Here is a 17200-nt window from a genome sequence, read left to right as displayed (position 1 = left end):
CATCACGCTGACCCCACGTTGAACCTCAGTAACAGTCGACAGTTCACTCTGTGTGTGTTTCTGCTGCAGATGATGAGGTTTTTAAAGGTTTGGCTGCACTTCAGGGATTTTCAGGGAAGTGAATTTGCTCATATTTAGAGTAAAAATAAGTCACACAAGGTCAGACTCTGTCCTGTCTAGACAAGTTCAGATGTTCACATGTGTTTGATACAGCAGCCGTTAACACCTTCCCCAAACACAGTGTTTGAACTTCAAAAAAGAAAATCCCCTTTTCTACGCCGTGACATTAAAGAATGTGTTGGATCCGTAAATCTCCCGATATGTGGCTCGATGTCTGGTTTAGAGTCGGTTTAGTATTAACGCAGAGCAGATTTTGAAAAAAGAAACACGTCTTTCACTCTGTGTTGTGGGTGAAAACAGCAACAACACCTTCTTCTCTGCTGGTGAAACAATCCAGAGACGCGTCAATCACTCAGGTCGGAGTTTAAGCTGCGTGACGGATCGGTCACATGTGCACACACACACACACACACACACACACACACACACACACACACACACACACACACACACACACACACACACACACACACACACACACACACACACACACACACACACACACACACACACACACAGTCTGGATTTCTTCAGTATTTTGGTCTCACATGTCTGGAAGAGAGTGAGTGAAATGATCCGGATAAAACAGACTCCCAGTTCTGGTATTGTCGGGGTTTTTAAACCACGTTAAATTGCCAACACTTATGAGACTCCAAGTTAACTTTCCGTGTCCATTTCCGCAAAAATTATATTTTTATTCTATTTTGCAACGGCAAGTTTTGAAGCAATAGCTTTGTTTACGCGTCACGTTTTCAATAGCGGTTCCCTCAAACTTCCAAAACTTTTTACAGCTTTTTGAGGGCAAATATTAGAGTACATAACGCAGCTCCTGTTGGGTCAAGCCGTTTAAGTTTTAAATGTTGTGATTCTTAAATTAACTTTGAAAGAACATTCCGTCAGCCACCAGGGGGCGACTCCACAAGTTACCAGAAAGTCAATGGGAAAATGAGACTACGTCTCGTGTGCTTTATAACGGTTTCAATCGCTTCTTTCAGGTCTTCTTTAATAGAACATGACGACAATTTTGTCGTAGATTAAGCTCGACACATATAGGTGACTGACAGCTAGCATGAAATCCGGATTCCTGGATTCTCGGGAAAGTCTGCACCTCGTTGACGGACCACAGTGTATTTTTGCGAAAACAGCTCTTAGGGGTTTGATTCCTGTGTCGGACACTGTCGCGCTCGTGAATATTCCAGTGACGACACTATCTGACCAATCAGTGGCCGGCAGTCTGTTGACTGAAAAATAAAGAGCTAGAACTAACTGTATAATGAAAAAATCCCCATAAATGCCTGGTTGCAGATGTTGATGATGCCTCTTAACTTTTTGGCTTTCCAAAAAAATGTCGTGGCACCACTCGACTTGCGAAGCACAAGGTTTTCACAGCAGGAGTTCGTTTGTTGCCAGAACACTACATAAATTTTTATATACACTCGATGATTCGAGCACAAAGGTAGGTTCATGATGAGCCAGAACAGCTGCGCCGCTCGCTCTCTCTCTCTCTTACTTCTGTGTTTACATAACTCTCGTAGATAAGTACCGAGAGAGTGACTGATTTCACGTGGATTTGGTTTCTTTAATTTTGGTACGTTTAGAGCAATAACCTAAGAGTGTTTTATTGTACGTATCTGCAGAGAATTGATTGTTGCATTGGTGACACTTCTCTGAAGAGTTGACTGAGCTTTGTTGGTCGGCCAAACCGTCTTCAAAAACACACTTGTACTTCTTCAAACCTCACAAACCTATAAAGGCTGCAGTGTGTGTGTGCGCGAAACGCTACTCACAGTTGAAGTCCGAGGCGATGGATTTCCCGGCCAAGAGGCTGTTGACGGTAATCTGATAGATGATGTGGAGCAGCAGGAAGGACATACTGGTGAAGCACAAGGACTGCAGCAGACGCCCTGTGTGGCCTAGAGCAGGAGAAGAACAGCGTAAGTGAGTTCACCGCCGACAACAGACACTCACTTTAAGGATTTCCACATGTTATTTTCTTTCTTTTCTTTGTGCACTGAAACACAGCTCTTTCTCTGTTTTAGATACCAGGATCTGGGCCACGTGGTATTTCTGCATTCTTAGGGTGCTTTCACACCAACTGCACCAAACGATCCATTCGACCCAAAAACTCTAGTTCATTTCGTTTTTCGTTGGTGTGAAAACATCAATCGCACTCGGGTCCACACCAAATCAAGCGGACCGAGACCGCCAAAAAGAGGTGGTCCCGGTCCGCTTGACTCCACCAAATGTCAGACTCTGGTGTGGTCCCACCATATTCTGCAGTAAATGCCATGGACATAGCCTACCTTGTAGGTCTTTGAAGCAATCTTCGTCTCATAGTTATGACGACCACATTCATGAAAATAGCGCGTCTCGTGTGTGTGTGTGCAAACGTGTTGCTCCATAGTGAGTCAAAATTGGCGCTTTTCTACCAGAAGATATAAACACATTAATGAAACGTCAATCGGGCCAATTTTGGTTGGTTTGCTGGTGTGAAAGCGGACCACACTGGAGTCATATGTTACATAATAACAATTGTATTGCCTGGTGCGGATCAAATAATCCAACTAGTGGTGTGAAAGCGCCCTTAGTATTTTTTAGTGCAGATCGAGGGTTTGTGTTGGCACACAGAACGCAGAGAACAATGATTCATATCCGTGTGATCAGCTGATCAAACTGTTTTTTCCCAATGATTCGACTGGAGACTGGGAGAGCACCCAAAGGAGATTTTCTGTGGATAAAGACGCACGTTAATAACTGGCAACACGGCTACAGCGCAAAGCTCATAATGGTTGCAAAGTCAAATAAACATTCCGGTGAACCACAAGACCACTAATTCCCTCCAAGTCCCCAGCTAATCATCAAAGGAGCAACACTAGACACTTAATACCTATCTCGTTCGTTGGTTTCCTGTGCGAGAAGCTATTTAAGTTCACAGATAAAGATGTGGCTTTTCCCCAAAAACCACAAGTGCCACATGCATGTGCTGACCGAGAGAACCATCTCCTCTAATGCACTAGTCTGGGTTAAGATTACAGTTGTCAGCTGAACAGTGCTGATGCTGTAAGGGATAGAGGAGGAGGAGGAGGAGGTGGAGAAGGAGGAGGAGGAGGTGGAGAAGGAGCTGCTGCAGCTGCTCAACACATGGCCATTTTATAGCGCACCTACAGGTATTTGGGATAATTTCAGGAGTTGTTATGGTGATCGTTTTCTTCAGTTGGAATCTCCCGATCAGGGAAGGATGAGCTTAATGAGACGGTGAAATATAAATCACCGGTGACGGATTAAAGTGCATATCACATATCTACACCGGTTGGGTCCACTGCTTCTTTGCGGGGGGGGGGGGGGGGGGGGGAAGCATTTCCATCTCATTTAATCTACTGCCGGGAACACACAATTGTTTCACTGTAGTGTGGCACAATATTTTGGCAAAAACCAACGCAGTACTTGTGCCGAGCCTCAGGCCAACTGACGGCAAACTCCAAAACAATTTGGGGTAAATTTCCCTTTGCAATTCCCCGGGTTTTCACCAAGAGGGAAAAGAATGCTTGTAAATACGGAGGTTTTTTCGAGGACTGTTAACAAACTTGTTTGGCTTCCCTCCCCGGTTGATATAAAACGTTTTTATTGTCCGACGACCATCTGTCGTAGTTTCCCTGATGCTCATCTTAAATGAAGTGTTTTGCTTCGCTTCATTATTGAGTCCCCAGAGTGTTTTTAAATACACTCAAAACAGGAGGCATTGTTAGGATACAGTTACTGCAGATTGGCCAGAAAATAGAAGTCCACGCTAGAAAACAGAAATTTGAGTCTGAATTTTTGCTATCAGAGTCATGTAAATCTAATGATATGAGCGAGACGGACACTTCCGCACATCCTCCAGTTTCTATTAAAGGCGATTCTTGATGAGCTAGAGAGGCGGAGCGAGGTATGACGGCTCAATGACGTCTATTGACGCTTTTCCATACAGTTCTAGCACTGCTCGGCTCCACTCGTTTTCCATTACTTCATGGGTATTAACCGAATCCAAGGGAACTAAATTTACCGTCAGAAAGCTAATATCGTGAGAGAGTGCAGACGAAAGGCTAAACTTCTCTTCTTCTTCTTCGTCCCATGCCTGCGTGATACCGATAATATATCACGATACAACAATTCTGTGACAATCCTATAGAGACATTTCATGATTATAGCTGCAAATAACGATTATTTTCACAATCGACGAATCTGACTCCGGGTCAAAGGTCGTCAAAGGGACAGCGGCGGGGAGTCGTGAAGAAGCTATTTTTAAACATTGTTTTGATAATGAGGAGCAGTGCATCCACCATTCCAGAGGGGGGAGCTGCGCTTCTGAGAGCGGGTGTGCTGAATATGTCACTTCCGGGTGCTGGCCAATCACAAGACTGTTTTCTGGGTGAGAGAGTTGAGTCTCAAATCTCCAGGGGAAACAGCGTCAGAAAAGAGGATTTCTATCGGCTCGTTTACAGCAACTAGGAGGTTTAAAAACAAGCATAAAAACAAGTTAATGTATGTAAGTAGACCTCCATAACTAACATATATGTGCAACAGGACCACTTTATGTGAGCTTTAAACATTAGCAATTAAAACTCCTGATATCCATCTTTGTCGTTTAGTTATTTATCCCTGAGGGATTCAAAATGACCTCAATTGAAAAGGACATTTAAATTGAAGCATCGTGAGGAGACAAAAGTGATGGGGAAGAACCTGAGCAGATCAGAGAGCGGCAAACACAATACATAAAATAACTATTTTCACAGCTTTTCCAACTTTAAATAAAGAACATTCTCTAATCTCAATCAATAAAGATGGATGTTTTAGGCCAAACTCACGTCCTCTCTCCTCTCTCTTAGAATTCTACTTGCTGCAACATTGAACCTGATAAATCAGCCATAACATCAAATATTTATACAACTTCATGCAAACACCACTAAAAGACTCTCCAAGGGAAACTGTCATGTCAGTGCCCATTCAACAAGGCATATAGCAACCGCTGTAAAGGCTGTTAAAACGCCCGGCGACTCATACGAGAGGATTAGTTTAGGTTGTGTTCATTGAAAGCCTTGGGAGAGAGAGAGTGGGAGACAAACATTAGAGAGTAAATCACAAAACAAGACAGTCTCACAAGCTGACATATCCTTGGACCTCAACACTGTTCAGCTGTGTGTTTGTTTTTTTAAAGCAAATTAAACCCGGTGCATAATTCATGTATAACATTTGGTTTAAATTAACTTAACCGATTACATGTCCTTTAAGACTGAGGGAAACAAAATGAAACGGACCATCAAGACGACAACAACAACAACATTGAATGTGAAATTGAATTATTTTAATTGCACAATAACAGTGTTTTTGTAAGGTTGTATATGCTGAATGTTTACAGTTTGGTTTACGCTGATTAATCCAAGCGTGAGGAGATAAACACAACGTCTTAAAATCGCTTTTAATCCGTGTCTATTAATTCAAACGACACCAACATGGAGCGGTTACCTTTACACTGTACAGATATACATGGGCATTAGCAGGTTGTAGGGAAATATAACATTACAGTTTATTAACTGTACAAATGTACAAAAGTACATTTTCACTAAAAGGCACAAATTGGAGCAAAAAAGAGGAAATGTTTTGGGTAAAAATATTAAATTGGTATTATAGCTGGACTATTTGAATGGGTTATTATCCATCAACATAAATAACAATTTATGAATTAAAATGAAAAAATTTAGTACAAATACTGAAATATAAGGGCTGTTTGCTGACACTGATACTTACACACAAAATGACACAATACTGTTATATAAGTATATATACATATATATATATATATATATATATATATATATATATATACACATATATTACCTGCTTTACTGGGTCAGATAAATGAAAAATAATACATAATTTAAACGCCATGGAAGTATTTCTTAAAATGTATCAGAGATATTTTACAGCGATACAAAACCGAGCAAAGAAAGTGAGCTGCGACGAGGAAGTAACAGCAGAGCAGCTTCATTAAATTCATAACATTAAAGGTCTGGCCATTCTAACATTCATTCATTCATTCATTCATTCATACATACATTCATAGGGCATTTAGAGCTGTACTATGGTCTGCGTATCCATGTATTATATGAAGTAAAATTCATATACTTTTATTGTCTCACCATTGATCTTATATTTCGTTTAAATGCCAAACATTTCCTCTCTCCACAGTATCTACTATATCAGTCCTTTTCCCTGGTGGATTCATGCAGCGACAGGATTTAGACGGAGACGATCTCGTACTAATCACAGACACCTGAGGTCGTACTGTAGTGTTTATGTTATCTCACATCAACATTTTACAGTCGACGCACCGATGCCTGAATAAAAGGTTACATATAAACACATACTGGGGAAAGAAAGAAGAGGTGAAAGCTGAAGGTTTAGGGGCCGTTTAAGAGGTTTTTAGTGGAGATAAAGTTGAGAGAAATTTGGACCCATGAATTTGGATCCATTTTTAGGGGCAATTTTGGTGATTTGGCGCCCGTATAATGTTTCAATGAACTCCTCCTACAGCTTTGCTGCGATCACCTTCAAATTAGCTCAGGTCACTCTAAACAAGAAAGGGATTAAAAGTAGCAATCTGAATCAAACTTGCTAGGATTGGTTATGCTCCCGTCTTGAAGACATCTGCGATGTGAGGACCCGATTTCAGAGCTTGCGGCTTAACGTTTTGAATTGTTGAATGTACTAATGACACACAACTCAGAAGATAAGCGTCTTGTTTTGTGGGATATATTGAAATAAAGGAAAGTGTGATAAGAAAGTGCAGCATCTTGACCTCGTCAAATCTGGCTATCGAAGGCAATAACAGGGAACAGAACTGGTTTCGATCGAGCGAAAGAAACTCAGGAAAACACTTTGTGTGGTTGTAAGTTTTCTTATTTGTCGCGGTTTCTTAACTTCTGCATATAAAGTTGGTGACATCACGTCTATAATCTCATCTCCAGTAAAAACAGCATACTGAGCTCACACTCGCATGTTTCCCTAAAAGCAGTAAGAGTACGTAAATCCCGACACAAGTGTCCAGGTCAACAGTTCTCCGAGACGCGGAGCTTTACTCCAAGACTTCTCTCTTTAACTATTGATGAGAGCGTAAGTGGTCCACATTATTTCCTGCCCTCCTCCTCCTCCTCCTCCTCCTCCTCCCCCCTCTCTTCCTCCTTTACTTCCTGATTGTTATTTCAGTTGGAGATGAGCAGCTCTCGGCGCTGGATGTTTGTTCCCTCTGCCAATAAGGCTTCATGTATTATTAAGCGATGCATGTGGTCTCCTGCAGAAACCCCAGATTATTATAATTATTATTATGAGGCCGTTTAGTGGATTGCGGCGAGGCGAGTGCGTAAAGGCGTGGCGGAGCTTCGGCGAGCGCAAACCCGCGGTCGTCACCTGTGTAAGTCAGTCACTGTTCACAAACCACAGTCAAAGCTCAGGGATTTACGTCTCCTCGATGAAGGACGACATGGTTTTTCACAGAGAAATGTGTAACGTTTTAATATAAACAAGTCCATAACTTCTTCTCTCTGTGTTCCTTAGAAGAGCAGTGTATTTTTTTATGTCCAAGACAGACGGAGATCACCACAACACTGTGCTAGTAAAGTGAGACAGATTAATTAAAGTACTTGTTTGGTCCCTAAATTGTCAGAAAATATTTGTCGGTGTTTTCCCAAACCTGGAAATAATGATATCCTCAAATGAAATGATTCAGTTTCAACGATTTCTTTGTTTTATGGAGCAAAGAAACTCAAAATACTCACATTTAAGTTAAGCTAATTATTGAAAAAATCGATGAATAATGGGTTAATCCAATAATCGTTGCGGTTCTGGTTGGAACACACACAGAAGCGTCCATGAGAAGCATCAAAGCAGCGAAACGAGTGCGATACAAATGAAGTATTTTTTTTGTTAATAGAGATATAAAAATGATCTTAGTTTAGGCCCATATTATGGATTACTGACGTCATTGTTGCGTAACATTTATTTTTATTTTACCATCTTTTGTCAATAGTCGGCCGGTGTGGTTTACTTTTCAATAAGTCGTGGTGTGTGGTAACTGTCAGCTGAATATTTGTATGAGTATCATCTTATAACTAACTGACAACCTAATAACTTGACTGACAAACGGATCAGAATAAATAATCAAATAATAATAATAAAAAGACGTAAATGTGTTCTTCTTCTTCTTCTTTTTTGGAGTTGACAGACTGGACGCAGCTTTGGCGTTATTCTGCCCCCTACAGTCTGAAGACGTATCTGCATTTAAGGGGTGTCCCATTTCTAAGTGACAAAATAACCCTCAACACTTGATTTTGAGGCCAGTTAAGATTAAGGGTTGAGCTTGAGGGTTAAGATAGGAATTGGAATTGGCCCTTAATCTCAGATCTCAGGCCGTCGTGGATCATTTTTATTAGCACAAATGGTGACAACGAACCCCGACGAACACAGCTGATATTACCTTTTCGTGGACTTAAATGTGGCAGGAAATTCAACTTTCCTTCCGGAGGCTTTGATTACAGAGAAATGATTCTGAACTGGAGGCTTTTTTTTTTTTTGCAGGGAAACATTCAGATGATGGAAAACGGCAAAAGCTCTAATCGAAACTTGTGGTGTGAAGATGCAAAAAGAGAGATATTTCAGTGTGGATCTTACCCTGCATCGACGAGCACGTGGGCTCTGCGAAGAGTGGAATAAGCAGGAGATAGATGAGGTAGACGAAGGACAGGGCATTGTACCTGAAGAGGCAAGCTGCAGAAAAACACAAGGAAGAAAACAAATGAATGAGTGAAATCACATTTTCAACACAAGAAGAAAATGATATTTTTAACTCTACATACAGTTAATAAAATGCACAGATTTCAGATTAAAGAAGATTAAAATCTTATTCAATACCAATTAATCTGGAATAATCAGCATTGGTCAATTACTATTTATTAATGTATTTATTAAAACTTGATAAATGTTGCCACTAAAACTTTATTTTTTTTTTTTATCCAAAAGTGAACTTTTTTAAATTTTTATTTCATTTATATAATAACTAATTTATTCATAATGTTTTTTATTGAAAATACTGTACTGTATATCACTGAGTTATTGCAGTAAACCAAACACACCCAATAAAGTGATAGTTAGCGTAGCCTTCATTATTGTACAAACCAACATAATCACGAGTAAAGAAAACTCTTTATGAAATAAAATAAATGATTCCATCACGTACGTCGTGTTAGCGGAAAAGGAAATAGCTAGCATACTAAACCTAGCTTTTGGGCCTTGTTAGCTTGCAAGAAGACTAAACTGCTAGCTAGTTATTTGGAGACTGGTTAGCATAAAAGTGTTAGCAGTAACACTTTTAAGCTGTTTACAAGTCTGAGTTGGTTTACTAATATTTCCCTTTAAATTTGTTGTAATTGTTATCGTTAAAACAGTTTTATTTATATTATATCAGAAAGAGGAAAAGAAGAAAAACAACTTGATATATGGACCAAAAAATAAATAAATATTGGCCATTTATCGGCCATAGAAAAACCCATATTGGTCGATTTCTACCCCTAAAAACATAGTTGTAGCCCTAAACTATTTGAAATAATTTTAAATGTCCATTATTTACAATAATTTAAACAACGATTCTTTTAGTAATCGATTAAACGTTGATCACTGTTTAGTCAAACCTGGAAATGACGATGTTCTTATATGTGTCCACAAACCAAAATGATTCAGTTTTAAAGATTTCTTTGGATATATGGAGCAAAGAAACAAAGAAAATATTCACATTTAAGAAGCTAAAACAATCGGAAATCTTGTTTTAATCATGAAAAAAGCTTCAAACCGATTCATCAATTATCAAAATAGTTGTATACTAATTAATTAAGTAATGGATTAATAATCGATTGATTGATGAATTGTTTCAGCACCATTGCCGTGTTTAGGATGTGTCACTACACACAACAGTGGATTATGTAACTCCACACACACACACACACACACACACACACACACACACACACACACACACACACACACACACACACACACACACACACACACACACACACACACACACACACACCCTTTCCCAAACACTCCCCTGACACACACACACACACACACACACACTCCACAAACATTAACACTCCCACCCCCCCCCCCTGTCCGAGCACGTCAAGGAAGTCTTTTGAGCTCGTGATAAAAGTTAAAATGCCTAAGTGCATAAACCCGACTTCCAAAAACCATTCATTGACGTATTGATCTGGAAGCGCACCTCATTTCCCAGAGCCGGAGTGACCGCGCTGATGATCCAGGGCTTTTACCAGTTAAACGACTCCAGAATCACCTGACGACTACACGTCGCTTTTAAAGCATCTCCTCTGTGTGTGAAATGTGGGAGAAATGTGAGTTCTGCAGATAACTCACATTTCTACAAAGGAGTATTAGGGCACACCAAAAAAAAAAATATCTGGCTCAAAAAAAAAAAAAAAAATCCGGCACAAAAAAATAAATGAATTGGCCACGGCTGCCTCTACAGACACTCTATGATTAAGCAGTACTTCAGAATCGGCTTTAATAATAAGGAAATTCTCTCTCTTTTGGCTCATAAACAGTGTGGTGATAAGTATTAGGACGCTGAAGAGACTGTGTTGGAAACTTGGTTTGTTCAGGAGGAGAAACCATACTGCAGGTGGCCGCATTTTTTTTTTTGCCTGATTTTTTTTTTTGTGCCGTTTTTTTTTCGTGCCAGATTTTTTTTTTGTCGGTTTTTTTTGCCTGTTTTTTTTTTTGTGCCGGATTTTTTTGTGCCGGATTTTTTTTCTTGTGCCTGATTTTTTTTTTGTGCCGGATTTTTTTCTGCCAGATTTTTTTTGTGCCGGTTTTTTTTTGTGCCTGATTTTTTTTTTGTGCCGGTTTTTTTTGTGCTCTTTTTTTTCTTCTGGTTGGCCCTATTACTCCTTCGTACATTTCTTATTTTATTTGATGTTATTATTTTTCTTAAGAACAGGCGGTGGTGCAGCGAGCGAAGGAATGGAAGGAAACGAAGGAAGGGAAGGAATCACACAGCGACTTTAATGTGAAACATGGAGCAGCACAGTCTGGCCTCACAAACCTTCTCTGCGCGGTTATGCCAACAAGCACAAGGTTTACGACCCGGTCGAGCAGATGAGTTACTGTCACGAGTCACAGGGATCAGATACTGGTCTGGAACTACTGAGAAAATTAGAGGTTAACTCCTTAAAATAGTGCTTTATTTATCTTTGCACACTCAATGGACCCTATTCACTGACATTGAGCACAACTTAGTTTCTTATTAAGAAGTTTTTTTAAAAAGTCGGTGAATAGACTCTCTCATAATTCATCTGTTCTGTTACAAATCTAACACAGTTTAATGCTGAGATAATCTACCAGACACTTGACCGCGGTCCTTCCTGACCGGCCATGTGACTCTTTTTTTATTTATTTTAACACAGGGAATGAAAATAATCCGCCATTGTTTTCAGACATCAGATTACTGCGAAAGAAAACATCTCCGGCGGTGAATCGGGCGTTTGTTCTTCCTCCCAAAGAGAAAGATTTTATTGCAGTCGCACATTTAAAAAAAAATGAAAATAAAAAACCCCCCACGTGAAATCAGAGCCAAGTGACTTCAGAGTTTAAGCTCAAAAACATAAATGTGGTGATAGAAGATAAGGTGTCAGGTCAGGTCGAGCACGGGGAGAGAACATCGACGTGCCTCATCACGACTATAAAACTCTTATTAAGAGAAGACTTTGGCCACGAGATTCCACATGTTGTCAATTTAAGCATTTATTTTTTAACAGAATGATTTTCACTGCCGGGCTAAAATTCTTTACTAATTTAAAAATGGATTAAATGCGATTAATTTTCTCGTTTTTTTGCTCCATTTAAGAAAGAATAGAAAAGGTTTGTGGACAAAACAAGATATTTGAGACACGTCATCGTTTTTACTGTCGCCGTTTTACGGACCAAAGGATTAATCTGGAACATAATCGACAGATTAGCCGAATATTAATACAATGGTTAGTTGCAGCTCTATATTTAAAGGTGCATTATGTAATAAATGATAAAATCCTCCTAATATGTCACAGAGACTCAGGAATAATGTTCATATAACAAACTGAACTCACCAACAACAACAGTACAGACAAAATATTTGCATAAAAAAAAATATTTTGCAGACTGCAAATCATGTTTATGTTTTGAAATCATGTTTTGGCGTCATTTGGCGCCACCTACCGCCGTCTACCAATCATTGCAGTCAGTAGAGTCTCAGCTGCCAAGCCAGTTACGTCAGAAAACGAAAACCTAAAAGACATCTGTGTTTTGAATTTGAATGTAGTAACTGTTTTTGGCCACATTCTTACATATGGCGCCTTTAAATGAAAATCTTCTCCAGGCACTCGACTCTAAACTAAAGAAAGAATAATTAGTTTATTTCGTTGCCAATCATTGAGTAAATACATTAAATCCAGTTTGGTGGAGAATTAGCTTAGCTGAGCAGAGTCATCGCTCAAGCTAACCTTTGCTAAACATGGCCAATAAAGTGATAGTTAGCGTAGCCTTCAGTACTGTACTAAACAACATAATTATGAGTGAAGAAAACTCTTTATGAAATAAGAAATATATAATAATATAATAAGAAATAGCTAGCTGTTAGCTTGCACCGTAGTAGATCAAGAGCACTAAACTGCTACCTCTAGACTGGTTAGCATCATCATCGTTTCTGTTTTCACTATAATGCGTTTGTGAATCTTCTTTAGAGTGATTTTGTTTTTGTTAGAAACTGAAAAACTGAACACTTTTAAGCTGTTTACATAAGTCTGAGTTGGTTTAGTAGCTGAGCTGTTAGCATAGCAACAAGGCTATTAGCATAGCATGTTTAGCATACTGACTGGATATAATATGTTTTACAGTGACATTATAAATGTGTTGTTCATAATGATGACATTCTCAGTCTTGTTTTGTACAGAAACCAAAAGTTTTCAGTTTGAATGATTTCTATGTGAAAAGGAGCAAAGAAATTAGACAATATTCACATTTAAGAAGCTGAAAATCTAGAAAACTGATTTAAAAAAACAACAACCTATAAATGAATAATCAATCATCAAAACAGTCTTTTGTCATTTGTCATCAAGAGGATCAACTGAAATGACACCTGTTTTGACACCTGAGCCCCTTTAAAGTAGAATATGATGTTTATAATATTATAATATAATATAATATATATATATGTAATAACAAATATGAACAGGCAGTTGGTGTATTGTTGGTGTATTGTTGGTGTATTGTTGGTGTATTGTTGGTGTTTTGTTGGTGTATTGTTGGTGTACTGTTGGTGTTTTGTTGGTGTATTGTTGGTGTATTGTTGGTGTTTTGTTGGTGTATTGCTGCTACCAGCGGTGAAAACTACTCTCATTGAGTTAAAAGCAATTGTTTCCACAGCCAGTTTTCTTTCAGTGTCCACAACACTGTGCCAACAGCGGCTGCTTGGGAGATTTGTGATGCACCAGCACAGCATCCACGGGGGCAGACATTGATTTTTGTCTTAAATAGCCTCAAATTAAAACTCAAAAACAGAAACAAGCGTCATGTTCCCAGTGATGCTCTCAAAACCGCACCTCCACTGCTGCACCACCAACCCCCACCGTCACCGTCACCGTCACCGTCACCCCTCTCTCTCTCCGTCTTTAGCTCGGGCTAAAACCTGCTCCTGAGTCTGGGACAGTCTCACGCTTGACATCACGGGGGAGTTAAGTCTGTGCACGCTCCGAAAAACTGTGCCAGTAAACACATAAACATAACGGCGAGCGGCCATGTTTGATCAGAGAAAACTGTAACTGTGTGCAAATTGTGTGTGTGCGTGTGTGTGTGTGTGTGTGTGTGTGTGTGTGTGTGTGTGTGTGTGTGTGTGTGTGTGTGTGTGTGTGTGTGTGTGGCAGAGGCCACTGTGTACACACAGGCCCGGCAGTTTTGTGCTTTTCAATAGAGGTGCTGTCAGACGGCCAACAGGAAGCACAGACAGCAGACCAGGCTTCACTGGGACACCAGAACAAGGTCTCACATGGACAACATACACCATCATACTGTGTATTTGTATGTATATATGTATATGTATATGTATATGTATATGTATATGTATATGTATATGTATTTGTATGTATGTATATATATATGAATAAATATATGTATGTATGTATATGTATATATACATATATATATACACACATACTGTATATATATATATATATATATATACACATATACACATGCACATACATACATATATACATATACACAAACATATACATACTTACATTTACATATGCATATATACATATAAACATATATGTACATATACATACATATATATATATATATATATATATTGTGTATATGTCATTTGAGATGTGACGCAATATTCTGTACAATAACACCAAGAAAACTATGAAATCTTGGTCCAAAACGAGAAACATACAACAGATAAGAAAATAAACAAAAAAACAATTAAGAACAAACTAAAATGTTGATTTTACAGATGGACTTCAACTAAAAGTGATTTGTTTGCTCAATAAAATGTCAGAAAAGCTCACAATGATGTTCTCTAATGTCTTGTTTTGCCCACAAACACAAAACTCTTTCAATTCCAATGATTAATTTGTCAAAAATGCAGCAATGAAACCAGCAAATATTCACATTGAAGAAGCTGACAAATCAGAAAGAAAAACATCTAAAATAGAATCATCCATGATCAGAATAGTCGACGATTCATTAAGTAATCGATTAGTAAACGCTTCGGCCCAAATGATGATTGTATGACACGTATTCTGCTTCTTTTAAAGAAGAAATAAACAGCTCATATTTGCTTTGTGGAGACGTTTAAATGAAATATCTGGTTTTTTTGGATCAAGTAACTTTGACCAACACTGAGTATGACATCGTCTCATCTCTGTCTGGTGGTTATTCTCATTTTTACCAAAACAGCAGATAAATCATGGAAAAACAGTTCAAACTGGTTGTGTTGACCTTCTCTCACCCCTAACCTCGTCCCCTCGTCCTCCATCCCTGCGTTTTTTATTTTTTTTTTTACATTCCCTCCTCCTTCGGCCACTCTGCACGGCTGCAGAGCAACTCTGCTCATTTGCACTTTGAAAAAACATAAAATATTAAGAGGTATGTTTACGATAAAAGGGAAGGCAATTCTTGTCTCCCTCACAACCGCATTATTAATTCATACTGTTAAAACGACTTTCCACGAATTAATGGAGACGATGCATGGCCTCGCGATTGCTTTTTGGAAATAAAGGGGGCGTCGGGGCTGCGGAGTGATGCATTATGGTGGTACTGAGTGGGTCTTATCTATAGAAAGCATGCTGTTAGCTTTTACGTCAGCATTATAAGTCTCGCGCAGACACCAAAGTGGGAGCTCCGCGGCGGTTAGACGCTAATCACTTTTCAGCTGCGGTCTACCGCAGAACCGCTGCTCGAGTAAATCGCATTTAATAGAGTCGGGCGTCCGAGGTGCGATCGGGCAATTAAAGTCTGAGACCTCAAGACTCGACCGTCTGCAAAAGAAGTCGCTTTTTTTTAGTCCAAATTACGTCCAATAACGCAAACAAAGTCAGAAACGCTGGAAACAAACTCTGCTGACCGCTAACTCGCTCAAGCTAACCTTTGCTAAACACGGCCAATAAAGTGATAGTTAGCGTAGCTTTCAGTACTGTACTAAAACAACATAATTATGAGTGAAGAAAACTCTTTATGAAATAAGAAATATATAATAATATAATAAGAAATAGCTAGCATACTAAACGTAGCTTTTTGGCCTTGTTAGCTTGCACCGTAGTAGATCAAGAAGACTAAAAGTCAGAGGAGCGATCGTGCAATTAAAGTCTGCGACCTCAAGACTCGTCCGGTCTGCAAAAGAAGTTGCTTTTTTTTTTTTGTCCAAATTACGTCCAATAACGCAAATAAAGTCAGAAACGCTGGAAACAAACTCTGCTGACGGAGACTCTGACGACGCCATTGGACATTTGGTTTTTAATCGATAATATTAACGCCACACAACCTGTGATGTACTTCATTATCCAGTCAGCAGCTAAAGAATCAATAATGACAACAATAATGATGACACGTTAATGGACCACGATGGAAACCACAAAAGTGCTCAGCGACAGCTCAAATGTGATTGAAATGACATTTTCCCATTGACTGGGATAAGAAAACAGATTCAAATACAAACAAAAAGGTTGATTTTAATGTCAAAACGCCATAAAACAGCTGCCTACTATCATTCAAACACCACGTACGGACGTGTCAAGTGTCTTTCACCGTGGTCTACTGACTCATTTGAATGTTTTCGTGGTGGAAAAACGAGTTCCCACGACTTAATCCGTGTCTGTTTGTGGTTTATTTAGATGATGTGGTCTCTAAGAGTCTCCTTCAGAAGTGATGAACGTGACCTCCTGACCTCATCATCTCAGCCTTTAATGAACAGGTTTGCAGTTTGTCATAGTTTAGCCTCGAGTCAAATCATATAAACATGAACAAATTCAATTAAAACTAAGAATCTGTGTCACTGTCTTCACAGCTGGAACTAATGATCACTGTCATCATGGAGTGGTTTGGTCCATGATGAAGTTCTCCAATGTTTTATTTAGTCCCTCAAACAACAGTCAATTTTAATGATTTCTTTTTGATTATGTGGAGCAAAGAACGCAGAAAAAAATCCACATTTTACTTATTTACAAAAACAACAAGAGCTGATTCATCGACTGGAGATACATTGTGTCATGGATTAATCGTGGGAAGTCCTGATTGGTGATGATTTTACTGGATGCATGAAGTCGGCAAACGGATTTTGCACAAAACAGTTTGACTGAAAACGTCACCCTGAGATTCTCTGCATTTTTAAAAACAGCACAACAACTGTTATAAATAAAAAAAAAGACAACTCACCAGCTGCGAGGCACATGGGCAGCAGGAGCCTGAAGATCAGCCCGCACACCATCTCAGAGGCCAT

General features: G+C 39.2%; 1 protein-coding gene across 1 annotated transcript in view; it reads right to left on the bottom strand.

Moving 5' to 3' along the window:
• piezo2b (piezo-type mechanosensitive ion channel component 2b) overlaps window positions 1-17200 on the bottom strand; it is a gene marked incomplete at both ends in the record, with an annotated part of 103142 nt that extends 85942 nt beyond the window's left edge. Inside the window, 3 exons of the mRNA XM_083888982.1 lie at window positions 1908-2033; window positions 8824-8919; window positions 17137-17200. Coding sequence (XP_083745108.1) covers window positions 1908-2033; window positions 8824-8919; window positions 17137-17200 — 286 coding nt within the window. The remainder of the gene's footprint in view (window positions 1-1907; window positions 2034-8823; window positions 8920-17136) is intronic.

This window comes from Microchirus variegatus, assembly GCF_963457635.1.
Source record: "Microchirus variegatus genome assembly, chromosome: 5".
In the NCBI taxonomy this organism is placed as follows: domain Eukaryota; kingdom Metazoa; phylum Chordata; class Actinopteri; order Pleuronectiformes; family Soleidae; genus Microchirus; species Microchirus variegatus.
This window is presented reverse-complemented; position numbering and strand designations above follow the sequence as displayed.